This window comes from Apus apus, chromosome 1 (assembly GCF_020740795.1).
Source record: "Apus apus isolate bApuApu2 chromosome 1, bApuApu2.pri.cur, whole genome shotgun sequence".
Classification (NCBI taxonomy): Eukaryota; Metazoa; Chordata; class Aves; order Apodiformes; family Apodidae; genus Apus; species Apus apus.
In genome coordinates this window covers 104,019,944-104,047,648 of record NC_067282.1, presented here as the reverse complement: position 1 = coordinate 104,047,648, position 27,705 = coordinate 104,019,944, and the positions used below count along the sequence as shown (strand labels likewise).

At 36.5% G+C, this 27,705-nt stretch overlaps 1 protein-coding gene across 1 annotated transcript in view; it reads right to left on the bottom strand.

Moving 5' to 3' along the window:
- The window catches only part of CFAP47 (cilia and flagella associated protein 47), a 307,875-nt gene that overhangs the window by 108,448 nt on the left and 171,722 nt on the right, over positions 1-27,705 (bottom strand). Inside the window, 2 exon segments of the mRNA XM_051614860.1 lie at positions 15,511-15,648; positions 23,158-23,269. Coding sequence (XP_051470820.1) covers positions 15,511-15,648; positions 23,158-23,269 — 250 coding nt within the window.

Below are 27,705 nucleotides of genomic sequence, written 5' to 3'. Positions count from 1 at the left end.
TTCTTTTAATGGTGTCTCTAGATAAATCTAATTGGTTCCTATGACCCAAGTAAAAATTGCAGATTTTCTGTATAAGGAGACCCATCACTCCACTGAAAATTATTAATTAAATTCTATTTATCTGGCTATAGACATCTCTCTCCACATTTAGTTTCTAAATGTAGAAAATCCGCACCTAATTTTTGGAGACAGCTGTAAAACACTAATACATTAAGAAAATGCTGCAATCCGATCACATTAAAAGCTCAAACTCATGCAAAAAGGCAGGGAGTAATATTAATTTTTACTATGTATGGAATAGCTTCTCCTTGGAAAGGCAGTGCTTCTACACTTTCTTCTTCCAAGCAAGCTATTCATTTAGGGTTGCCACCTTTAGGTGTGATCTCATGAGTTTTCTCACCTAAGGGTTACTTTTTCATTAAGTGTTATCAGTATGCATAGCTTTTAAAAATGTTTTTGCATTACATGACAAGATAAACTTTGCTCTCAGCTGCCACTTTATGCACATGAACACATCTGAGTAACCCTAACATTTCAATTAATATTAATGTAATGTATCCCTTACAACGTTGTTTGAAAAAATATTTTTATATTCCTCAGACATTAATCTTGTTCTTAAAGGATATGATGTTATAATTTGCTTGGTGTTGCAGAATGGCTTGAGCAGCAGGGCCATGGGCCCCTGCTATCTCCTCAAGAGGCCTTGAGAGTGTAGCAGAAATAGCAGCTGTACAAGCAATCTCTTTTTTTAGCCTAACACAAGTATAAACAATCTCTGTTAGCTTAAACTAACTCAAGGACAAGGTAGAGAAGTAGAATGATAGAAAACAAGGAAGAACCCTGGAACTCAGATGTGTGTTACTATCCAGTAAAATCACTGCAAGTAGTTGCCGTCCAGTGAAATCACTACAAGTAGTTACTATCCAATGAATTCACTACATGTAGGTTTGGAAAAGGGTATAAAAGTAACACTGTGTATTCAATAAATCGGAGCTTGCTTTATCAATCACATTGATTCTGGATTGCTTGCTTCCCTCGCCGCCGGCAGCTTGGAGCAACTTTCATAAATTTAGAGTGTGCCTTACATTTTGTGTCAAACTGAGGTCATAGAGAGGGACACTATTAAGGTGACATTGAGGTTAGAAGATTGCATTCGTTTGTCCACCTAAACTGGAGCTGATGTATGAAAGTGGTACACATCAAAATGCTGCAATTTAAAATGAAATTAAGATACTTTCATGTGCAAAAATGAACTTAATATTGAATCAATTCAGTTTCCTTGAGGAGTACTTGTACTCCTTCAGGTACTAGAAGCTGCTACAAGGATTCCCTGGAGCCTTCTCTTCTCCAGGCTGAATAATCCCAATTCCCTTAGTCTGTCTCCATAAGAGAGGTGCTCCAGCCCTCTGATCATCTTTGCGGTCTCCTCTGGATATGCTCCAACAGCTCCATGTTCTTTCTCCCTTTCAGGATCACTGGTAGCTTTCAAGTAGGATGGTCTGTATGTTTGGGAGTGGCCTGCATCTCAAACACATTTCCATCACATGGCTTTCTCAAAACACTCCCCTTATAGTATTATTTTGTCTTTTGCTGCCTGGCTCTATTATTCTTAGTCTAGAACACTACTATGTGTCATTTGGCTAACTCAAAATAAGATCATCACAAGCATAATCTTTGTGGTAATTTATGAGAAGATGATACTTTTTCAGTTACTATATAATGTTTTAGAAGTTAGAATAGCAAGCAAGAGGAACTGGAACTTTTCACTGATTAAAATAAACTTTATATAATTGGAGATTACATAGTGAAGTTATTTGGTTGCTTAGAACACTAACACATTCTAAAAATACTGTTTAACTTCAAATGTGAAGATAAAATATATTTAAGAATGTCATTTAATTATTATAAATACCCTAGTTCAATGACCTAGCAAAGAGAGTATCTGAGGCTAAGTAGAGGAGATATTTAGGATAATCTAGTCTAAGTGTAAAAAAGCACATAATTCCAAAGAGGGAGACAAGAATAACTCAAGATACTTGAGAAAAAAAGTAAAAAAACCTCACAAAGTAGGTAACTGTTATACAATGATGAAAAAAACCTTTATGAAAACACAGAGAAATTAGTCTAGTCAGTATGAATTTGAAGTTCAGAAAGCAACTATTGCTAAATAAATATTTTTCTTTTCTTCTCCTTAAGAAAGTTTTTCAAGGAAAGACAATGATTACACTTTTCACATGCACTGCTGCTAAGTGATCTCCCTGTCCCTGATGGAAAGAGTAACAAATGTTGGGCTTTAGTACATGTGAAAAGTACCAGAAAAACTTTACAATTATAAGGGTAGAGAAGAACTAGGACAGATTACATAAGTCATGTAGTGTTCATTAGTAAATAGCTTTAAAGAATATAAAAGAGAAATGGCTGTCAAAATCAAGAAGGGAACAAGTTACATATATACAGGTTATACTTAACTAACACACTTTTATGTTCCACCAAACGCCTTGGCACAGCGTCATTCATAATCATCATCTCTAGTTCACATGAAACTAGAATTCTTGGCACTCACTTGGCAAACGCAGAGCTAGGATTGCAATACTGAGAAGATGAAATCATGCTCATGTGAGTCAGTTTCTTAACCTGATGAACACAACCAACTTATGCACTAATCTTACCTGCTCCCACTTACTCCATACAACTTTTAAAATTCCTCAGATTCTTAAGAATTCTTTCCAAAGGTCTATTGATTTTTCTCAATTTTCGATATCTGGCTTCATTTGTATTGACAACTATTTATCATTTTTTAATATTTTTTTTTTTAAGTCTTTGTCTACTCATATCTTACCTTTTAAAAAATCCAAAGATAAATGTATCTCTGGGTATTGACCTCTAAGGTCTCAGATAATTAAAAGAAAGATTCCTGCTCATTCTGATTATATGTGTGTATAAAGCTGCTACGGGTGATCATCGAAAATGGCATCTAAATTTCCCTGTGGGCTCTCTGGAGGATTAGGACAATCTTTGGTAATATTTAAGGATGCATACAAAAATAATATAAACCATGTAATGGGGAATTGGATGGAAAAAGAGAAGAGAAAGGAAAAATTTCTTATGTCAGTGTAGTAGTAAAGACACCTATACTAATAGCTTGAAGTTCCAAAAAAGGATAGAATAAAATAACCTAGAATATTTTTTTTTTCTGTATCTTGGCAGAAATAGTATTCACTGGCCAGGTTTAGCATAGCACAACACATTTTAAATAGGTATAAACTGTGACTTATGCTAGGAATTCACTTGCCAGATGAACAGCTTGCATAAGCTGTGTGACACAGACATTTTAACACGTCTGAAAAAGTAAAAGCCAGCTCAGGAGTCAGGTACACACAGTCACAGTTGATATACCCTTGGCACAGTAGGATAAACTGTACTGAAATGATTTCCAGTCATGAAGTACAATAATAATACCCAAGTGTTCTCCTGTCCACATCAGGATGAATATGAAACACATAAACTACATTTATACCTAAAATAATTAGATCACTTGGAAGCGAGAAAACCTAATTGGCCATATTTGTGTTTGTTTGTTTTTAAATTAGGTGATACTGTTATACTACATAAAATACCTTCAAAAATTAAACTTTTTGGCTACTAAGAGCTCTTAGTAATGTAATATTTAACACCAATGAACTGTTGCCAGAAATATTTAAACATGAAACGAGTATGATTTTAGATCTATAAAAATCTTCATGGTACTGAAACAACATCATGTATAATCAATGCCTTTCTGAACTTTTATTTCGGTCAAACACAAGTTATTGAACTAGTCGTCAAGGTTTAAAGCTGGGCCAGCAAGCAAAGAAAGACAGATGCTCTCTATTAACACCTCTCCTTTCCCAAAAAGAGAAAGGAAAGACAATAAGGGAGACAGGCTTATGCATTGGAAACTAAACAGCTTTAATGAAACACTAATGATGAAAAAGAAAATAATGAAATATATACAAAACCAGTATCATGCTCACTCCCCCAGTAATGCTCATGTAAGCACTGAGGCTGCAGGACAGGCCCTGGAAAAGTCCCAGACTGGAGTCCTGGACTCCGTGGCAGACAGGAATTGGATTCAGGAATGTATGAATCAGGATAAAAGGCAGAAGAATCGAGGGGGGTCCTCCCAGGATGCCTGCCATGGAGGAAGAGAATTTTAACCTCATGATCCCTCAGCTTCTAATTAAATATGATGTTTAAGGGCTTGCATATTTTGCTCAGTTTTGGGTCACCGGTCTGGTTCACTCCTCCCCACAGGAGGGCTGCAGGTGCGACCCCTTTTCCTCCCTTTCATTTCAAGTGCATAAGACATTTAGCAGAACCAAGCAGTGACCTTGGTTTCTATAGGAATAAGTATAAGAGCCTTTCTGCATACCATTCTCCAGCATTAACTGTAAACATGAGTCCTAGAAGCAGACACTGACTGAGAAACAAGCAGTTAGTTTCAGAAAGTACAGCTACTTATAAGAGAATGTTGTGGTTCCCTGTCCCTCTCTCCTACCTGGCTTGCCATGGATATCGTGGTTTGGGCCCAACACAACAACAAAGAACAGCCCCATGGCCACTCACTCAACTCTCCCCACACACACACTCTGGGATGAGGAGGACAAAGCTCATGGGTTGAGACAAAGGACAAGGAGGGTTCTTCACTGATTAAGGTCCCAGGCAAAACAAAATCAACTTGGGGAAAAAATAATAATTTAATTTCACACTAATCAAACACACACAGGACACAGACAACACACAGAGCAGGGCTTGCATATGTTACCCCCATCCCTCCCTTCTTCCCTGGCCCAAATCACTTTGTTCCCAGTTTCTCTCCCTCCTTCCCCCCAGCGGCACAGGGGGACAGGGGATGGGGTTTAGAGTCACTTCACAGGCTGGTGGTTCCTGCTGCTCCTTCCTCCTCAGGAAGAAGGATTCCTTACAGTCCTTCCCTGCTTCCTCACGGGGTCCCTCCCATGGCAGTGAGTCCTCCACAAACCTCTTCTTCATGGTCCTTTCCACGAGCTGCTCCAGCCTGGGCTTCCCACAGATTCACGGGCTGCTTGGGGAACAAACTGCCCTGATGCCAGGGTCTTCCACAGCTGCACAATCAGAGTCCACTGGCAGCAAATCCTCTGGCCACAAAATCCAAGTCCAGTGGCCAAGTCCACCCCTCCTGGCACCTCCAGGGAATGTTCCACCACTTTCCTTCATGAGTGCAGGGGGACTGCTGCCATCTCGCCATGGGTTGCAGGGAAACTTCTGCTTGGGCACCTTCTTCCCCTTCTTCCTCACCAACCACCAGCATTCACTCTGCTCCTCCAGTATCACTTCTCCCCCTCTCCTAACTCTGTTCAGGTGTTATCTCAGTTCTTTGGCATGTTAATGGCAGAGGCACATCTATTGTCTCTTTAATGGCTCCTTGGCTGGTTTTGGAGCAGGAGGAGATTCTAAGCTTCTTACCAGAGCCACTTCTGTGGGTGCCTTCCCCCGCTACCAAAAAACCCACCAAGCCAAACCAGCACAGAGACTTAACTGAAAAGTAAAACAACTAAAAAGAAAATTAGTTCTGTCCTGGTTCAAACCAGGACACTACTAACACATATGGCTCTTTCTATTTGCTAGAAAAAGTATTCCTCATTTAGTAGGTCACACAGAACAGTTTTATTGAAAATACTTAAACCATCTTGGAGGGAATTAACACAAATCTCTCAATTTAAAAAAACGGGGATAATGAGCCTTTTAAAGCTTTCCTTCCTATGAAATAGCACTTACAGTTCAAAAAATTTGGCAACTCAGCATGATTATTTTCATTTAGAATAAGGGAGTCTGCATGTAATCCAGGAGCGCCACAAAATTCAGGAGTAGCAGAAAAATTACTGATTATGCTCTAAACAAATTTTTTTCTCCAGGCAGAAGAGATAAAGGACATGTATAAGAGATGCATTACATTCTAAGTGGTAAAACAACATGTCAATGGTGAGAATGTTTATTTGACCATTAATAAATAGCACATGGCTTTTGAACTGAGTGACTTCTGTGAGAGCAAGACCCTGGATCAATCTACAGCGAACAGCAAGGGCCTAGAGGCAGAGAATGCAGTACAAATGAAGAAATATCTAACTTATGGAAATCAAGCAGTACTAACAGCCAAAGACTTCGGTAGCATACCTATCAAAGAGGCCACAAGCACCTCTGAATTCAGGTCACATCTCACTGTGGTAATGCTAAAGTCTCACAGCAACTGAATATGCTTCAGTCTATCACTGCAATGAGTAAGACTTAGCTAACAACTGTGCCTTCTAGATATCAGTGACAATATTATATGGTACTGGTAATCAACACAAACCAGTAAGATACCCTCTCTGAACCTTTTTTCATTTCTGAAGGTTATATTTGAGGATGAAAGGGGCAATGAATACATATTTTTTCTGTAGAAATGCTGAATGAGTTATATTAGAAAAAGATAAAGAGGGGAAAACCATAACAAGGTTACTTGGTGAGCTTCTTCTACTTAATCAAAAAATCCCTTTCACAGAGAAAATTCAACTACATAATCAGTACCAAATGCCAGAAACAGAAATAAGTAATGCCTTAAAAGTGCATCCAAATCTCTCAATAATGCCTCTTGCACGGCCATACTCTCACCCTCTGACAACAATGTATAAAATACCATCTGTCTTTTGCCACAGTGGGAAACAGTACTTCCCTAATATTTATAATTTTATGCCAAGAACAATTAGGAGTCTACTGTGCCTACAGAAAAAGCAAAGGAATTATTTAGAGAAAGAAAATAGACACCATAACAAACAAATCACTGCAATGGACAAGAATAATTTATTGCCTACTTAGTAAAAGTGTCAGTGAACCTTTGCTCATTAGTTAGGCAAGCTTACCTCATAATAATAATGTATGACAATGCTGGGATGTTGAGTGTCTGGGATAAATAAAAAACCAGAATTCTATATCGGCAATTTGTTTTACAGCTGCTGTAGAAATAAAAGTCCTTACCAAATTCCAGCAGCAGGCAACTGAGTGGACAAGAGGATCTAAGATATAGGAAAAATTAATCCATGAAAAACCAATTAAGTGAACTTAGAGTTTTTACTAACAAAACACATGAGTCAGACAAGTGGAATCACCTAATCATAGTCTTCAGGAATAATTTTTTTACAGCTTCAAAGGCACACAATGGCAGTAGTATGAGATGCAAACTTCTCTAGTTATAAAACTATAGCACTACATGAAATGATAATTTATAAACTATAATCATAGTACTTGTGGAAGACCCTGACGGTAAAATGAAAAATACAAATTGACTGGATAGAGAAATTTGTTTTATTTTCTTCTGTTGGAAATTAATGTGCTCCCTGTCATCTTAAAGATATAATTTTGACTCAATGTAATGTTTTAATTGACATTTCTGAACTGTTTAGTTTTTAGACACTTGCAATAAAAACAAAGAAATACATATATAAAATCATTGCTCTCATTTTCTGCATCTATTTATACAGTAGCTTAACTGTTGGATTGCCCTGCCAGGCTCCGAGATCATATACACAATTATTTTCTTTACTTGAGGAACTGAAGATCCATCTTGAAGGAAACTATTCTCACCCGCATTCTAAACAATTGCTCTTAGACAATCTTGTTGATGTTACTGTAATTTGAATGTGTCATTTATATTAAGGTAATAGATTAAAGTAATTATTCAGAGGAAAAAAAAACCCACTGTAAGACACTGAAAAAAAAATTAAAATGTATTTAATTTGAATGCCACTTGTTATGAATGGTCTCACACATTAGGCTATAAAGTTTTAATTTTTTCTTGTGTTCTGGCTCGCTCTGTACATATTTTCACAGCTCATGACAGTTGAAACAGCATGAATAGAGGAGACTGATAGGGACCTTCCCTCTGTCCTTTTCTGCCCCAGACATGCTTACCTGACTGTGAGGAACTGGTAAATATTAGTGGCTTTTTTCATGGTTACAGTGTGCTTTCTGTGTGTTTATAACTGAGCTTCTCAAACCTGATAACAAGGGCATTGGCTGTAAAGAAACTACTGCTGTGTTGCTAGCTTATCTACTATTTTGTTTCAAAAATGTTTTGGTTTTGCTTTTTTTTATTACTCCAAATGTGTTCTGTCACAGACTATAATGGGTTTACAATTGGACCTATCACATTAGCCCTCTTGCTGAAGGCTGGATTAGAAGAAATTCAAGAGTGGTTCTGCTGTGCTGTTTCAGTTTGGCAAGTTGCAAGTCAAAACTGTCATTTCACAGGTGAACTTGAGAGAGACAGGCAGAAGCCCAGAGTACATCTCGCCAGGACAACCACACTCATTACTCTTGCTCAGGATTTTTATTTTTTTTTCCCAGAACTTTTTTTTATTAAATGGGCTACTAATTGACAAAATTCCACGTAGATACTAATGCTGGAAATCTGCCAGACAACAGAACAAATGTGTTTTTAAGTAAGTTTATATAAACTGTGAGAAGAAGCAAAATACATATCACACACATTTTTAATTAGGTAATAAAATTTCATCTGCTTATTATGCAAATGCAACCCTACATGCTAAGACATCCAAAATTATACAGATGTACAGGTTTACAAATGGAGTGACTTATTTGTCATTAGGGCAGATACAACATTACTAGCCTTCTCAGCATAGAAATATTAAAATACCTGCTGCATGAAGGATGATGTAAACTAAAGTTCACCATCAGCCTTACACTATGAGCAATTACTAGCTGCTTTTTAAATTAAGTGGGTTACCACACTTAGTTTGCAGAGATTTTTAATTGCACACATACCATGGCTCACAAAATTCCATGTGGGCCATAGGTCCTGAAAGCATTGCTACATCTGAATTCTTTCAAAACAACATGCTAGTTTATTACAGAATCAAGCTGTTCTGAGTCTCAAAATGGCACAGGTAAAAGCATAACACTTCAACTGCAGCTCTGCAGAAGGCACCTATTGAGAAATTTAACAATAACTGAAAATTCTTTTTGACAAAGAATAAAAGTATAAAACAGTCTAATCCTTAATGTCCTACATACACTAAACCATCCCCAAAAGCTGGGATGCACTAAGCATAAATATGGCTGTAAATGGTACAATGCTATTTAAAAAAAAAAAAAAAAGGCCTTGGTTGGTATTTTACACTTTCAAATATACATTCAATTTACACTGGGATTACTCTGGATATTTTAATTTTTTTCTCCTGAAGAGGGAGTCTCAGTTCAAATAAACTAATCTAAAGGTGGAGAACAATATGCTTGAACATACAGTATGCAGAAAAGAATGAAAACAGCTAAACTACACATTAAATTTTTATGAGGTAGATAACTCAAAAATATTTTTTAGAATATTCCTGTTAGAAAGATAGTATGCTCGCTTCTTATGGTCTCTTAAAAAAAACTATCATAAATAAATGCAGTCTTATTCTAAATTGTTGACATCCTGATTAATGGTTTCCTCTTAAGCAACTGTAACAGTGGCTAGAACAAATAAATAATTTCACTTTCTTCTTTATGTGAATATCCCAGTATGCTACCACATGCATACGTTCAACTCTCAGGGATTAATTTCAAACACAAAAGTTTGGGAGAATTACATAGGAAAGCATCATTACCTTTCAAAGGTGTCAAGTCCTCAATTAACCCACTTGGAAGCAATTGTTCTTAAAGACAATATGGAAAGACAACAGTCAGAGACACATCGTAGAATCATAGAGTGGTTTGGGTTGGAAGGGACCTTAAAGATCATCTAGTTCCAACTCCCCTGCCATAGGCAGGGACACCTCCCACTAGACCAGGTTGCTCAGAGCCCCATCCAACCTGGCCTTGAACACTTCCAGGAAGGAGGCAGCCACAACTTCACTGGGCAACCTGTGCCAATGTCTCACCACCCTCATAAGAAAGAATTTCTTCCTACTGCCTAACCTAAATCTGCCCTCTGTTAGCTTAAAACCATTAACCCTTGTCCTATCACTACCTGCCCTAGTAAAAAGTCCCTCCCCAGCTTTCCTGTAGCCCCTTCAGGCACTGGAAGGCCAGTAAGGTCTCCGTGGAGCCTTCTCCTCTCCAAGCTGAACAACCCCAACTCTCTTAGCCTATCTCCATGGGAGAGGTGCTCCAGCCCTCTCATTATCTTCGTGGCTCCCCTCTGGACTTGCTCAAACAGCTCCATATCCTTCTTTATTTGGGCGCTCCAGCATTGGACACAGTACTCTAGGTGGGGTCTCATGAGAGCAGCATAGTGGGGGAGAATCACCTCCCTTGACCTGCTGGCCACGCTTCTTTTGATGCAGCCCAGGATATGGTTGGTTTTCTGGGCTCCAAGCACACACTGGCAGCTCATGTTGAGCTTCTTGGCAACCAACACCCCAATAACTTCTTCAGGGCTGTTCTCACTGTCTGGCCAGCCTGTATTTGTGCTTTGGATTCCCCTGACCCACGTGCAGGACTTCATGAGGTCTGCAGATGCCCACCTCCTAAGCCTGTCAGGGTCCCTCTGGATAGCATCCCTTCCCTCCTGCCTGTCAACCACACCCCACAGCTTGGTGTCGTCAGCAAACCTGCTGAGGATATACTCAATCCCACCATCCATGCTTCCGACAAAGATGTTAAATAGCACCAGTCCCAATACTGACCCCTGAGGAATGCTTTTTGCCACTGATGTCCACTTAGACGATGAGCCATTGACCACTACTCTCTGACTGCAACCATCCAGCCAATTCCTTATCCTCTAAGTGGTCCATCCATCAAAAGTCCATGTCTCTCCAATTTAGAGAAGAGAAAGTTGTGTGGGACAGTCTCGAATGCTCTGCACAGGTAGATTACATCGGTTGTTCTTCCTTTATCCACCCACACTGTGACGCCATAATAGAAGGCCCCCAAATTTGTCAGGCAGGATTTGGCCCTTGTGAAGCCATGCTGGCTTCACCAATCACCTCCTTGTTTTCCATGTATCTTAGTTTCCAGGATCATGTCATCATTATCTTGCCAGGCGCAGAGGCAAGACTGACTGTCCTGTAGTTTCCCAGGTCTCCCTTTTTTCCCATTTTGAAAATGGGAGTTATGTTCCAATCATTGGGAACTTCACCAAACTGCCACAGAGTTCTCAAATATGGATAGTGGCTTAGCCACTTCGCCACTACCAAGACATCTTAGACTAAAAAAATTCTAGGAATTTCACCTTTGAAGGATAAGTTAGCTTGAAAAAGATAATTAAAACAGGCTTTGCCAAAACAAAGGCCTGGTCTAACCAGTCTGACTGTGCTTTTTTATCATGGCTAATTCAAAAGCACTGCACCTTTTTGATGCTAAACCTTTCAAGTACAAAGAAATTCAGTAACTTGGCAGTGGCATAAAAATGTAACTGCATTCCATAAGACAAACACAATGGAAAGTATAATTGATAAAGGCAATGCTTAGGGCAGCCAGAATATAACAACAGCACATGCAAAATTCCCCTGTTTTAAACAAACAAACATTATGTAGCTGTAGGGCTCAGCTCTGTGAGACATCACCACTGGCAGGAACGTTAGAAGCTGTTTCTTAAGTGCCGGCTCTGCTGCTGAAGAGAGAGTGAGGGAGGGATTTTGGAAGAGGGGAGGGCAATTTGCAGTTGCAGTGCAAGCCTTATCCATTGCAGCAACTGCACCAACTTCACACTCTTGACTCTTCCTTACAGGTGAGCTGTCAGATTAAATTCCTGAGGACAGCTGAGCTAGTATAGCAGAAGCTGAGCCAAGCCTCCTCCCTATTGCCCACGTTACACAGCAAAGAGCACAACACAGTGGAAATTGTCCAAGAGCAGTTTAATTTAAGAAGGTACCGTGGACTTCAAAGTAGAGTAGAAAAAAATTTTGACTAGTGTAGGAAGCTTCACAGCATTTAGTCAGATGGTGAAACAAATATCTATTAGTGACTACTATGTATTTATTCTTTCAGTGCTTTAATACATAGGATTATCTAAAAATAAATCTTACATGAAAGACCAGCTGCATCCTACTTTCAGTCCTGGCAGCCACTTAGCCTTATTTTAATTTTGGCTCCCGTAAGAAAAAAAACCACTAGGACCTCTTCTCTTGATAGATAAAAAAATGCTTTGGAAAGAACTGAAAGCCCCTGTCAGTTTACAAAGGGTCAAACCCACTTCACTATATCTGTGCTGCAGACATTCTTCTGTTTGTGTTTTGGTTTGTTTTCATTTTTTTCCCCTGGTTTAAGGCAGCATAAAAAGAATTTGTTTTAAGGTTTGCTGTATCAATGGTTTTCACTCCAAGCACTAAACATTATTTTTCTTAACTAAATTTGAAGGAGAAAAAAATAATGAAAAAATTTCAGAATCATTAGCTTTTTTGAAGAGCATAATGACTCGTTTTGGTAGAAATTATGAAAAGAATATATGAAAACTATTATATACATTACATAACGTATATGTGTACGTAACTAAAGATTATATTGAATTTTAAGGTGAGTATAACAAGGTAGTACTTCTAGTATGTTTTAAAGGAATAATTTTCACTGAGTAACAGCAAGGCAAAAGTGCTTGGTGTATATACATTTACCATTAGAGACTTTTTTTCTAACTTCATTCAGCTGTGGAAAAACTTGACTTGTTTTGGCCTCTACCAGTCTGTGCAATAATTTTGTCTACATCAAAAGTCCATTGTTTACTGTTAGCCCAGATCAGCAACAGTAATCCTGGGGATCCTCAGCTCTCAAATGCACTTCTTTAGTGGGCGATACCTCTGGTCAAATGCAAGTGGTTTGTGCTCTACTAGTGCAAATTAAGAAAAACTGAATCTCAGAAATATCCATCAGTCATTCTACTCTGAAAAGCCACAGATAATTCATTTTTATGAAAAACTACAGTAACAATACAGGTGTAAAAGAAAACCGAGTAGGATAAAGCTAAGACTGTGTTAGTTCCTCTTTGAAGTAAGTTCAGAAAAAGATTATGACTATCATGTAAGTTAGAACATACCTACCTACCTTCCATCTCTATTTAGCCATTTGCAGCAGATAATTTCCAGCTGTAAGTTAGAGATGTCTAGTACAAACAAATGGCTGCGACGGAAGATAACTTTTATGAAATTACTAGAAGCAGTTGGTTGATTTAATGGTGAAATGGAAGCTTGCTGTTCCTAGGATATGGGCATTCTAAGGGTATATCTTTTGTATTGAAGAAAAAAATAGTTTTATTGTTAAGCAATACTATATTAGGGAAGGGTCATTTCATGTACATCTTAAGCCCACTTTAGAAAGCAATCCTAAAGATGCCCTAAACATCGCTAACAGTCATGAAACTTAGGTTAGTACAATGTACTAGAAACATGTAGGTTACAGTAATCAAAGATAAAACTCTACAGTAGCACAAAAATAGCCAAAGATGGTAACTGAAAGATAAGACACAGTTACTTGACATGGCCATATATAAATAAACCGTGCAGATTGCTCCAGCTACCAATGGGACTCTCTGTGCTGAAGTGATTATCTCCATGCAAGGTAGTGTGTGGTCAAAAAGGGAGCTGAGTTGAAGGTGATTACCCCATCTGTCTCAGTAAGTTATTAGATTAATCACCTTCCAACATATTTGAAAAACACACTCCAAATGCTTAAGTAGATCAGCCAGATTCATATTGTTAGCAGGGAACCAAACTGAGCAAAAAGCTTATCAGTAATAACAATAGTTAACAGTGAACTTGCAGTGGGTATTCTACCTAACCATGCCCTCAGTTGATATCAGTGATAGAGACCATTTTGAGAAATCCAATGACTTAACCTTCTATTTTCTTACTTAGAATTCTATTTTCAGTTACTTTCAATTACAGCCTCCACTAGGTTTCGACTGATGATTCTTAACTTTGCAAAGCCTAAGCATCTCATAAGCTGAAGTGTTTAGTTTGGATAATAGAAGCATAATTAAATTAATTAACATTTGCAGGCTTTAAGTAGATATTTGAAGATTATCTCTAATATTTCCCTGTACTTGGCATCACTCTTGATATTTCTTTTATGATTAATTTCCTCTAACATCTTGAAATCTGCTAATTCTCATCTCTACTGCATTGTCTGCTTATAGCACCTTAATATAGTCTTAGTTAAAATCCTTCTATAAACTTAGAATGATATGTTGTGCTAGTCTCAATGTCAACCAACTTCCATGTTGCTGTACACAAAAAACTCAAAGAAAAAAGCCAGCTGTAGGAGGACAATGCAAGGAAACACTCTTGAAAAAAACAGTGAAAGCTAAATACCATTTCCTTTTTTTATAATTGCCTTCTTAAGGACGTTTTCCTATTTCTAGCTCTATTCATGCAAGAATTTTAAAAAACACTACTGTTCAATATTACTAGTGTTGCCTTAAACATACCAGTTAGGAGAACTTCATTTGTACTGTCCACACAAAACTCTTTATTTCTTTTTTGATTTAGTTTACATTTCTTTTTTCATTTGGCTTTACAAATCCTCTGTTTAATATTTCTAGACTTCTTAATCCCCTGTTTCTCAATTTGACAAGCATTAACTTACTTTTTGGCTCTTTTAAAAAATTTTACCACTGTTGCAAGAGTCTTCTCTGTATCCTAAGCACTATGTGAAAATCTTAGTTCTTTGGTCACCTTATTTTCTTTTGATTATTTTCTGACTCCTTTTGAAAATAGCATTATGCCATGTCCTGCCACACTTTTGTCTTCCATTATTCCTTTTCTATTTTAAAGTCGCTTTGTATTATCAGCTGATTGCAGAAAACCAGTATTTTAGAAGATCCGACTTTCTATTAGAGCTACATAATCCCAGAAAATACTTTACTATCTTTTGTTAGTTTTAACTACAGCTGTTAAAACAAAGTGAACCACAAAACTAAGTATGCTGGAAGTCTGAACTGAGTAAAAATAGTGTTTAAAAATTCACACAAAATATTTAGAAAGAGAATGTGGTAAAAAATCTGGTAGATTAGAGAGACAATGTGTATTCATTGATAGGGCTCTGATGTCTGAGGAAAAAGGCAAAACATTTTTTCTTAAATACTCCCAAACATTAATCTACTGGTAATTTCAGGGAGAGTCACTTCACTTTTCTGAGCTTCTGTCTTTTTCTTGGATAATTAAAACAAAACAAAACAAACAAACAAACAAACAAACAAAGAAAACTACTATAAAAACCCAACTGCAAACAAACAAAAAACAAACATTTAAAAAATGCTGCCCCTCTCCAACAACTAGTGACATTCAGTGACATGGTTGCAAAAAAAAAAGAAAAAAAAGAAAAAACAAGGTCAGTTTAAAATTCCATAGAAATGTTTTAAAAAATCCTAAAAGGATAAATTTAATATATGCCTGAAATAAACTTTTGACAGCACTGTTCACAGGCATGTGGCCTGGCACACTATATATAAATTTAATTTTTAAAGATTTTGTTATATAAGTTTATACAAACTGACAATGAACTTATCCATAATAATGAACTTACCCATGTTTGCTGCATCAACAGTTTGTGGTGTCTCTGTTGGCAATTTCTGAAGGGCCTGTTCACCATCTGTCTTCTCTGGTGAGCAGTTCTGTTGAGACTGCTGTTGGTCTTCATCTTCAGCAACAAATGAAATTACACCTAAAACAAATAGACACCAGGTGTTACATTATCCTCAGCATTAGTTTTATAAAACAGACTGCCAGCTATTTACAAATATTTCTTCATTGCAAAACTAGTAAGAAATTGAGTAAAATATCCACCCCAGGGGTAAGCCATCCAATTTTAATTTATGGTAATAAAAAATAAGTCTTGAGTGAGTCCAAAGAAATTAATCATTTTTTTCTCCCAAAAGTGTTTTTCTACATAGATAAGCTAAAGATCAGTAATAAGAAACACAACCAAACATACTTTTCAAAGATTATAAAATGTGGCAGACAATAATAGTATCTTTCTTTCCAGTGCAATTTTCTATGCAGTCTTGATTGTTTCTGTTATTTTTTTAAATCACTGTATCTCATTCTAGTGCTATAAGATAACAAATATAATAGTTAAAATATTCCTGCGATTCATTTTTGCATTTTATGTTAAGTTCAACTCAAGTACTTAGAGAAGATAAAACATATGCAGATTGTAAAACTACTGGCAGGTTTCTATTTGGTAGTAGAAAATGTAAAAAAAAAAAATCTTGCATGTACATTGTTCCTTTAAGTAACACTAGTGTTATTCTGGAAGATATGATATACCAAATTTAAACACACAGGTTCTGTTTCTTTCTTTATGTGCTTCTGACTCAGAATTTTAAATCTGCACAAATTTTTGGAAATGCTAGCTATCACTACTATTTTATCTAAATTACTGTCCCTCAATATTTCAGTATATTCTGGAGTGTTTCAAAGTTGAAATAAACATATCTTGCAGGTTTAATTCTTGCCTCACATGTATAATAAAAAACTAATTTGAGGAGTTGACTTATTTTATGATATTATACAGGAAGACATTTTCTCATTTGTGATCATTAGAATTTATGTGAAATGGCCTCCCAAAGAGAACTTCTGTAACTGAGCCTTATTAAAACTTTGGGAAAATTATACATACTGGAGCTTTTTTCTATTTTAGATGCAGAATTAATATAATTTTCTGGAAGTCTCAGAAAAAAATTGATTTGAAAATACCTACATTTAATGGTACTTTTTTGTTTCTCCATGTTTGAGAGGGATAGACGTGTGGTAACAGATCACATGGCAGAGGGGATGTGCTGTGCTCCTGACTAGCTGAATTTAGCATCTTACTAGCAGGAATAGCCTACGTGGAACCTGGAAATGGGAGCAGCAGTAAGACCAATCTCCACAATCACAACAACTGGCCCAGGAAGCTACTGTGACTACAGCAGCAAGTAGCTGATCCAGCTTCCTGTCCACATACCTGTGCATATCCATCTCATTTACAATCTTTGAGGCTTAACTTTCTTCCCATAATCACAGACTTCTGCAGAACGCTGTATTAAAAGTTCTGTTTTAACTTCTTTGGGGGAGGGATAAATCTTAATAAAACGGCCTCAGAGTTAGTTTTGACAGTAATATTATGCTAGAAGGATGTGACTCTTAAAAGAAAAAAAAAAAAAAGTAAGACAATTAAACTATAACTAAAGTCAAATGACAGCAGGAAGTATTGGAAAAGCAAAATTTGTTTATTATATGCTCAAAGATAGCTGGATGGATTTGATGGGTGGACTGTTCGGTGGATGAGGAATTGGTTAGATAGTTGCATCCTGAGGGTAGTGGTCAATAGTTCAATGTCCAGATGGAGATCACTAAGAAGGGGTGTCCCCCAGGAGTCTGTATTGGGACTAATACTATTTAATATCTTCATGAATGACATAGCAGGATCGACTGCACCTTCAGCAGGTTTTCAGATGACACCAAGCTGAGTGATATGGCTGGCATGCCTGAGGGATGGGATGCCATCCAGAGGGACCTGGACAGACTTGAAAAGTGCACATGGATCATGGCAATCCCCAGTATCAGTACAGGCTGGGGGATGAAAAGATCGAGAGCAGCCCTGTGGAGGAGGACTTGGGGATACTGGTGGATGAAAAGCTGGACATGAGCTGGCAATGTGTGGTCAGAACCCAGAAAGCCAACCATAACCTGGGATGCATCAAAAGAAGAGTGGCCAGCAGGTGAAGGGAATTCTGGCCTTCTACTCAGCTCTGGTGAGACCCACCTGCAGTACTGTGTCCAGCTCTGGGGTCCTCAGCACAGGTAAGAAATGGACCTGTTGGAGCAGGTCCAGAGGAAGGCCACAAAAATGGTCAGAGGTCTGAAACACCTCTATTATGAAGACAGGCTGAGAGGGTTGGGGTTGTCCAGCCTGGAGAAGGGAAGGCTGCAAGGATACCTTATTGAGGCCCTTCAATACTTAGAGGGGGCTTAAAAGAAAGAGGGGGACAAACTTTTTAGTAAGGCCTGGTGCAATAAGACAAGGGGTAATGGTTTTAAACTAAAAGAAGGTAGATTTAGACTAGATATAAATAAGAAATCATTGACAATGGGCATTATGAAACACTGGAAAAAGTTGCCCAGAGAGGGGGTAGGTACCTTATCCCTGGAAACATTCAAGGCCAGATTGGACTGGGCTCTGAGTGACCTGATCTAATTGAAGATGTCATAGCCTTGGGGGTTTGGAACTAGATGATCTTTGAGGTCCCTTCAAACAACAACCATTCTATGATTCTATGACCAGGTGGCCATTTCAACAAGACAAACACTGACAAATTATTTCTGCTAAGAAGGATTACCTTGATGTTACAGGGAAGCAAGATTTCTCATCTTCACATTGCCACTATCTTTTTTTTCTCTGCGAGACTAGGTAGCAAATCTTGGAATGCTTGAAAAGTTCCAGAACTGCAAATTGCTAATGCACAAGAATATTTCAAGAGCTAGTGGGAGAACTATGGTAACTAAAAACTACTTGGGTTGCTAAACCATTGTGCTGATAATCCAGCAATTGCATAATCAAAAAATCATGAAGAATTGCACTATAATTGCTGACAATTTCCTTTGAATATGGAAAACAGATCTCAAACAAACAGAATTTAAAACAATGAGGTTAAAATATTGATCAATAAAGATGACTGGATTTATGTAATGTATTCAGGTCTCTGCAAGGTACTCAATTAATTCTGCCAAAGTATTTCAAGAAAAATAATCAGTTTTACTACAGATGGTATACATTTTAAAACTAAGGTAATCTGCTTAATCTTAAAATATTCAGAAGTTGTCTTCCATAATTTTCGTGGGCACTAAAGTGCTACTATTGGCTCAAAGCTATTTAAATTTTTTATTAGGGGAAGAAAAGAGAATCATTGCTGGGAAGAACTATGAATAATAACAAAAAAAAAAAAGTGTATTAATTTCAAGCAAAACATAGAATACAGAATCCTTATCAGTGAGGATACTTACTGATATAGCTTGATTCTTTAAATTAAGGTGGAATTTTTCCTAGAAACTATAATATTGTCCTAAGCAGAATGCTCTCCCAGTTTGGGAGTGAATGGTACAATCCAATGCTCACTATTGGAGCTGAGGATACATGAATATATGACTATTCCAATTATGGGCTGCAATAAAATGTCAAGCAAAAGTTGTTTTGCAGGATAGGAAAAGGACTTCTTTACAATGAAGAGCAATAAAAAGTACTTAGCACTTTATTAAGTAATAAAAATTGAATTGTTTTATTTATAATTCTCACTGTCTGTTCTGAAATGTGACAATGAAACAGTGATATGAGAGAGCACAGGTCTATGCAACTCCAGCTGCACTAGGGTAGATGGAAAGGGTAGGCTGGGGATCACCTTGCCAGGTGGCTGCATGCACAAATAGAGCAACACTCCTTGAGCAAACTCCAGTGATCCAATAGCAGAGGTGTTCCAGAGCCATTCATGGTAATCAAGTGACCAGAAGATCCTTCTAACTTTGTCTTTAACACAGACAGATTGGACTCAAATTGTAAGGTTGTCCCTTGTTGAAGAGGAAGTGTTAAAGCGTGGGTAAGGACAGGTGCTGGAGACAGAGCAACGGCTACAAGAAGCTGCAGAGCCAGTCTTCCTCCTTCATGTGATTTTACTGTTTCACTGACATTGCAGTGATCAGTAGTTCAATTTGCAGAATTCCACCAAAGACATTGACAATATTTGATTTTTTTTCAAACCAATTTTACACCAGTATTGAATGAAAAATTCTGTGAAACAAATTTAATCAACTCATTTAAAGGCCAGAATGTGTTCCCATGATTTTCGCCATCTCATTAAAACTGCCCCACTGATGCAGTCTGACAGACCATGGACTGTAACACATTTTTTTCTTCAATGTAAGCTTCAAAAGCTCCAAGTAGCATAGAAAACTGCCACCTTGTAAGTAGAGAAATATTTAATAAACAGAAGGCAATACAAAAAATTAGAAAGCTCCTTTCCAAAAGCCAGAAGATTTTTATAGATAAAAGGACACTGAGTGTAACAGGTGTGGTTTTTTTGTAGGTGAAATATTCAAGCATTATGAGCTTTTGCCTATTCTGGAAAAATTCTGGTCTGTTCTGTAGAATGCAGAAATAACAGTCTGACAAAAGATAAAATAATATGTAGAAGATGCTTTATCAAATTGCTGTATTACTGAGGAAACAGACTGATTAAGAATTGTATCTGGTGCCAGAACCTTGTGTGAGATGTTTATTAGCTGTTATTTCTACGTTAAAGCTGTCATACATCTGCAACCCAGCCAAAGCAAATAATATTAGCCCTCTATTGGAAAGCTTCCAAATGGACTTCTGAAAACTACTGGGCCCATTTTTAGATTAGCAATCATAAAATAGCAAGAAGAATATCAGCAGAAGTTTAATTTTGCAGCTATATAATTTTGCAACAAAAAAGACTTTGAATGTAAAGGAAAAATACAGACCATTTGCTCACTACAAAAATGTACATGGTAAAAGTCCTTTTATGATAATTTATTTTAATATTACAAAAACAGTACTAGAACACCAAGCCCTTAAAGTTTTATGCTTACAAATTAGGGAGTTCTAAACTCAAACTCATCCATCAGCACTAAGACAGAATCTTCAAATAGATATCTAAATGGTTGTTCTTTTTTCCACAAAGGATAAAATTCCCTCACTCTGTGGATAGCTTGTGAGCATTGCTTTTTATTTTCAGTCATTCAGCATGTTGGCCCCATGGATTATTTATTTCCCTCTAATCAAATTCACCAAACTGATTAAAGAGCACATTTTGGAGGGCATTTAAATTACACTTTACATGTAGTATCTTGAACTTAGAACGGACTGCATTTCCTGAGTCTTAATTAATTCCCATTTGATTCACTTACATATAAACTGCAATCCTCAAGTTTCAAGCTGTCTGCTGAAAAATCCTCAAAGTGCCAAAAATTAACACATATCTCAGCTTTTACATTAGTTTCCCAGGAGCTTGAAATTCTGCTTTAGGGAACAAATATGACTTCCCAGCCTTGCACAGTATGAAGCAGACAGATTTCCATTCTCCTTGAAGCCACAAAGTACTTCCTAACTGATGTTACCTTAGATAGGACACCTGGTAGTTAGGTTTATATCACACCTCACATCAGATTGCAAAATCAGCTGCTCTCTTTCAAACCTGTGACAGTGGCCTTTCTCCACTCCATCCCTCTCCCTCCTACAGCAGCTGAATGACTAGAGAGCATGCACAAATTTCTGAACATGACCAAAGCTCTCCCATTATTTCCTAAGGCAGTGATTAAAGCCAGAACTGTCCTAGGGGGTTGATGATAGATAACTTGGCCCTGTCTCTTTTCAAAGGATAGCTTCAGCCTTCTATTAAATTATTTTAAAGCATAAAATAAATGGACTGTTTTCTAAACTCTTTTCAGCCTTTGAATTAAAGAATTTTCTGTCAGGATACAGAGACTGACTGTTCCCTCTTTTACTCACTCAGCAAACATAAAATACTTCCAAACATAATGGAAAGCATTGTAATAGAAGCTAGAGGGAAGACAGAACATTGGAGAAGTCGATCTGAACATGCTATCTCTGTCCCTTTGAAGGCATAGCTTTTGCCATTTTGTATTAAATTGCTGTATGAAAGATCCCTTGGAATTTCTTCTACTGAAACTGCCAGTACATATAAAAGGATTGAGGATTTTCTAAGCCAGAAGAAAAGAATATTCTTAAATCTTTAAAGCCTGAGAAATAATCTAAGTTAAAATACGATGCATCCTCAATATTTCCTGGTGAACTTCTCTGACACTCACAAATTTCACTGAAAACTGACTCCTATTCAGAGAAAGTGAGCTTTGTCTCAGGGATTTAGCAAGAAGGCACTGAAGTCTTCCTGGGGCACTAGGCCAAACTTTGTTACAAGTATTAATTCCTTTTCACAAATCACCTGTGAATTGAGATGGCATTATTATTTACATTTTACACAGCAGATACTAAAACCAAAATGACCAAAAGAGCAAACTACTTTGGCATCTTCAGGGACAAGAATTAATGTTGATGAAACAGCTACCATTAATTTCACTTTTCTAAGAAGGTAGCAGAATCAAGTGTTTGAGGTTGGGAGCCCACAAATTCAAAAGTATACACATTTTGGATTAAGATATTTATTCCAATATCTGAAATACTTTTGTTTAAGACCTTGTTCAAACCTAGGTTTCCTGAGTGTTATTCAGTTACTTTAAGGGAGTCTCATCTGTTCCTATAATTTCATCCCAAACACACTCTCATACTTTGCTCTGCTGACTTACTACAATAACTACTCTATAAGGAATAAAAAGACCTATGATTGTCATTCTATGATTGTACAGCCTCAATCTCACAATTGTGCTTTTCATATTACAAGGTGAAAAACGACCGGTATGAAATTATAGAATTAAGAATTATAGAACTAAGAATTAAGGAAGTAGGTATTTGAAAATTATGAAATCTGATTTTTTAATAAATACTCAATAAAAAGAAGTATGTTCAAGACAAAACATTAAATATTACATGCTTGTGTTAGTTGAAACATGCAGAAGTCTTGCTACTGTACCATAAGAATATAAGTGTAAACACAGACTGATGCAAATTAATTGCAATTAATTTTAGATATCTTTAGCCTCTCCCATCTTAAAGAAGGAATTGAATTTACTACATTCTATATAAATACTCTTGTTTGTGGTCAACAAATTGAACTCTAATATAAAGGGAAAAGATATTATTCTGGTGGCTGCCTTTGAATCTTTGGTTCTAGAAGTGCTAGATAGATAACTACTAGTAGGTAACTACAGCTACTCAACAGGTTTTGGAAAATGAAATTTAAACTCAAGAACTTGGTGCTAATTCAAAATCACTAATTCCTATTAAGTCAGTTTATATGGGACCAATTAAATGGATAAACTTGCACATATGCTGGCATTTTTTTAAGGATCTGACCACATATTTAGCAGCAGTATACCTTTAAAAATAAAAATACGAGCCAATTAAAAACCTGTATCACAAGTATTATAGCCTTATTTTCATAAGAAACATTATGTGGAACAGAAACTCATGCATTATATGTAAAAAAGATTTAATCTGCTAAATTATATGAACTGTATATGTCTGGGTTCTACACTGTACCTTGAAAGATTCCTCGTCTCCATGGAGATACATTCAATGGGTAAGAGACTGTGTGATTTGGTGCTACAGTAATAACAGGTGCACCACCCAGCATTGAAAGATCTGAAAATACCTGGTAAAGAGAATTCACAAAGAGGAAAAATCATCAAAAGCAAATTACTGTTGCAAGAACACTTGAGACACAATATCCAGCCTACTTGCTTTGAAAAGCAGAATATAAAGTATGCTGTTCGTCAGTCCTAACTTTTAAACACATGAAAAGAATACATACTGTAAGAGTAGTACTGGCATATACGGATCATATCAAACACAATTGTTGAAGCCATTGCTCAATGCGAGTAAAATTATCTCACTTAGACCATGGAACTACTTACATAAGCATAGAATTGCACAGTCAGGCACTTAATATTTTGCAAACATTTTATTTTGAAGTGGAACAAGAAGTTTTAACAGTAGCAAGCCAACTAACAAGACAGAGCAAAGTAAAATCTGGTGTCATTTTAACATTAGTTGCAATGCTTCAAGTCACATTAAACCATGCTCTTTAATATGTTGTAGTTTGTCAATGGCCCACACAAGAACTATCTGAACAAGTTGACTGCATCAAAAAGTTCTGCTCATACCCTCTCTTTTGTTACCTCTGCCACTGGGTGGAGCCAACTGCTGCCAAGTGATAGTACCTTAAACGGATGCAACTTCTGCAGCAGACAGCTGACTAGAGATGAAAATTTTCTACTAAGGCACAAAGTCCTTTAAAATATATTTTCAGGATACCATGTAGTACTACAGCATGCTGTAATTTCTTATTACATTAAATAATAAAATTGTATCTGTGTTATTTAGGTGAATTTAGAATGAAAACACAAGTCAGAAAGTCTTGAAATTTTTCAAGCTCATGTATTCATTTCATTAATGACTACAGATAGCCTGTCAAGTACCCAAGTGGGGACTTGGATTCTACAAATATCTCTTTTAAAGCCATAAAAGCTTCTGATGCACAGATCATTTTATTCCTTCCTGAAGCTACCTTTTCTTTTTTAGTAAATAAGTTTTGTTCATATTTTCTGTAGAAAAATAATTTTCAAGATTATCTTGTCTTCTGTTACAGCCTACCATCGCCTATAATGTTTCTCCTCTCTGGCATATTTATGTTAATATAATCCTTTGTTCAAGTGCTAGTAAAATCTGGAACTTCTAGTCCAAGTATGAGACAAACAAACTGTAAGATAATAATCTTCCTTTTCTTCAGTAAACCTGCATTTCAAGCTGAATATTAGAAGTTCAACAAGCAAAATAAGGAAAAGAGACTAAATGTCAAGAGAAAAACAGGCCAAAAAACAGAATAACAGAAAAAAAGTCTGAACTGGCATTTTGGAAAAAAAAAAAAAAAAAAGGAAGAAAAAAACCAAACCAAAACCAAACCAAAACCAACACAACAAACAACAACCAACCAAAACAAAACAAACAAACAAACAAAAAAAAACACTCCTATCTATTAATAGCAAAGAGAAAACATAGGAAAAGAGTGGCTGCTACACACTGACAATAGGGAAAATTCATTTCAAATGAGATAAAAATAAAATAGGTATGATCATATATTTATGGACTGCTTCATTTTTCAATGAAGCTAGTAATGCACAAAAAAGTAAACCTTAAGTACCTAAAAAGTAAGGATATGATACTAGAAATGAAGAAAAATTATTAGGGCTAGAAATAAGATTAACTAAAATGAGATTATTTAAAGGAAAAAGTAACATGTAAAAGTAACAATGTGGGAAAGTAGGGTAATACAGTTACTGTCAGATTGGACATATTAGACTAGTTTCTGCCAAAACATGTCAAAGTAAAAACAACATTACTGATATAATTGACTATAAACATTAAACAGATATGTATTGATGATGAATAAATACAGTCTAGAAGATTCATTGTTTTTCATCATTCAAGAGTAATTCTGGATGCTTTTACAAGTAGAGAATTAACAGAAGCTAAATTATTTTAAAAATATGTTCTTAACCTTAAGGAAGTGACTGTATAACCAAACAGGAAAAAGTTGAGTATAACCAGTGATGTCATGATAGTACATACATGACCACTGTACAGTTTCAGTGTTTGAATTCAGTTGCCTATATCAAGAGAAACGAAAGAATTCTCCTTTCCCTTCACTGCAAAACTGCTGGGGTTTTTTTTGTTTGTTCTTTTCCTAGTGTTGGCTAGTGTTCACTTCCTACGATCATCTGGGATGTTTACGTAACAAATGCACTGCTGTGTCAGTTTTCAAAGAAAATGGTAATCTCAAACTTTCCTGCACTTTTCCAGTTTTCTAAACTAGATATTTACTACATGAATGCCTGCAAATCTGGGGGATGAAGACCTGCTGATTCTTGTGGTCCTTTCTAGTACTATATTTCTATTAAGTGTTAATCCATTAAGTCAATCTTCTCCTTGCATGAAGTGTATATACACACACATATATACGTACCAATACATCTACACAGTATGCTACACTGTCTCCAGAGAAGGGTTCTCCTTCCTTTTGTCACATTTTTGCTTTAAGAGGGATGGGATGAGAGACAGGCAACTGATATCAATCATATCTTCCTGTCACTGTATCTTACAAATTTACTACTGTCTGAATCAAACAAAAACCAACCAAAGAAACAAAAATGAACAAACAAAACTCAAGACAAAAACCAAACAAATGAAACAACAAGCACATTAAAAACGGGGCACATACTTCCAGAAGTTATACACTTTTTTTCACTCCTTTGTTGGAGCCCAAAACATTTTTTCCCTGAGTGGATAGCCTTGCTGTGCATACTTTGTTACTGCACTCCATCTGTGTTCTCAAATTAGGCAATTTTCCATGGATATCTGGAGTCTGATTCATGCTGATCACATCTATAATAACATAAAGGCACTTCTGCCAACACTTTTTTACCAAATAACCAGGAGTTTAGGGCACAAGCCAGACCTGTAGATCTTGGAAGAAAACCATGTTTGATCTATGCTTTGCTCTAATCTGCTGAGATGGAAGAGATTAATTAAACATGTCTTTCTAATTTACTACTGGCCTGGTTATATGATTCTCCATTCCTTTTGCTGTCTCTTTCAGAGTTCTGTTGCTGAGCATCTACTTTCTCCAGTTACACAGAGAACGCAGATGGCTGTCTAAGACTGTGGATTTCAAGGCAAGAAGTGTCTAAAAGAAAGCAACTAACAGCTCAGAATTTTGTCACCTTTTATCTCTGTTCATGAAAGCTTCCAAAAGCATTGAAGGAGCTATTCTTTCACAAGATGAATTTAATCACATAAATCTGTTCAATCCCTTTATTGTTGTTCAAAAGTCTTTCTAGGACTAGAAATAACCTGGCTTTTAACAACCTAGAATCATATGCATGAGCTTGTGTGGAAATTTTTATTAAGTATTATGTGCATATAGGATAAGTATAAAAATGATACTGTTTATATTAACTTGAAAGCTCATTTAATTCTAAAGCCTTTTTTCCTTCCATCACCACTCTAATCCTCAATGAAATCAAATACTCATACTGCAGAAATCATGCTAGCATGACAGATCTGCAGAATTGTGATTTCTCTTCTGACTAACATAAAAATATTATGAAGTACATATTTTGAAAAATTAAAAAAAACATGCTTGACTACATAAAGCATTTAACTTGGCTAGTTACCTTTTACGTGTTACTTACATTGAACTTTGCCTTGCTCTGCTGGACACCTGATTTATCAGCTGCATTACCAAGACTAATTAAATTATCAAATGGATAATAAACGTGCGTGCCCATGCTTCCACATGCACACAAGGCAAAGTATACTAACACCAAGAACAAGAGGTTAACAAGATGTTAACAAGAGCTTAACAAGAGGTGTTCACAGATGTTTGAAAGACCAATATGGCATAATTGTGTAATGCCTATGTGCTTAACTGTAGAAGTATTAGACATATATTAATATAATAACAATACATCCAGGAAAACTCATAAAGTGAAAAAAAAATGAAGAATGTAAAATACAAATGGGATTAAGTCCAGAAATTTCAGGTTTTGATAAGAATAACTTCTGCCAAAGATTTCATAAGTGTGGAAGAAAACTTGAAGTGAAGCAATGAAAGAATTTCTATACAATGAGCTTCAAGTCAGCTTCCTTCTAAATATTAGAGATAGCTACTTCCTAATAGAATGCATTTACATGAGGATTGTTTGTAAGAACAGGACACAATTTTAATCTCAGAGGTAGCCTTGTATCATCTTACATTCTATACTCTGTAAAACCATATTCCCAAAGGTACGTGAATGTGCCTAACAATCTACTATGTGTCATTATGGTTAGGAAAAGAGATTTTTAATCTATCCAAATAGATTAAAAAATAGGGGCTCTTCTGTCAACAAAAAAATTCTTCTGATTTACAAGCTATCAAAAAGGAGTCAAGATATGGAACGAGTTCTACTAGTTAGTGGGGGAGGCAGTCCATTAGCATTTGTCCTAATTAGCAGGGAAGGAATGATGAACCGTTACTGGAATTTAGGG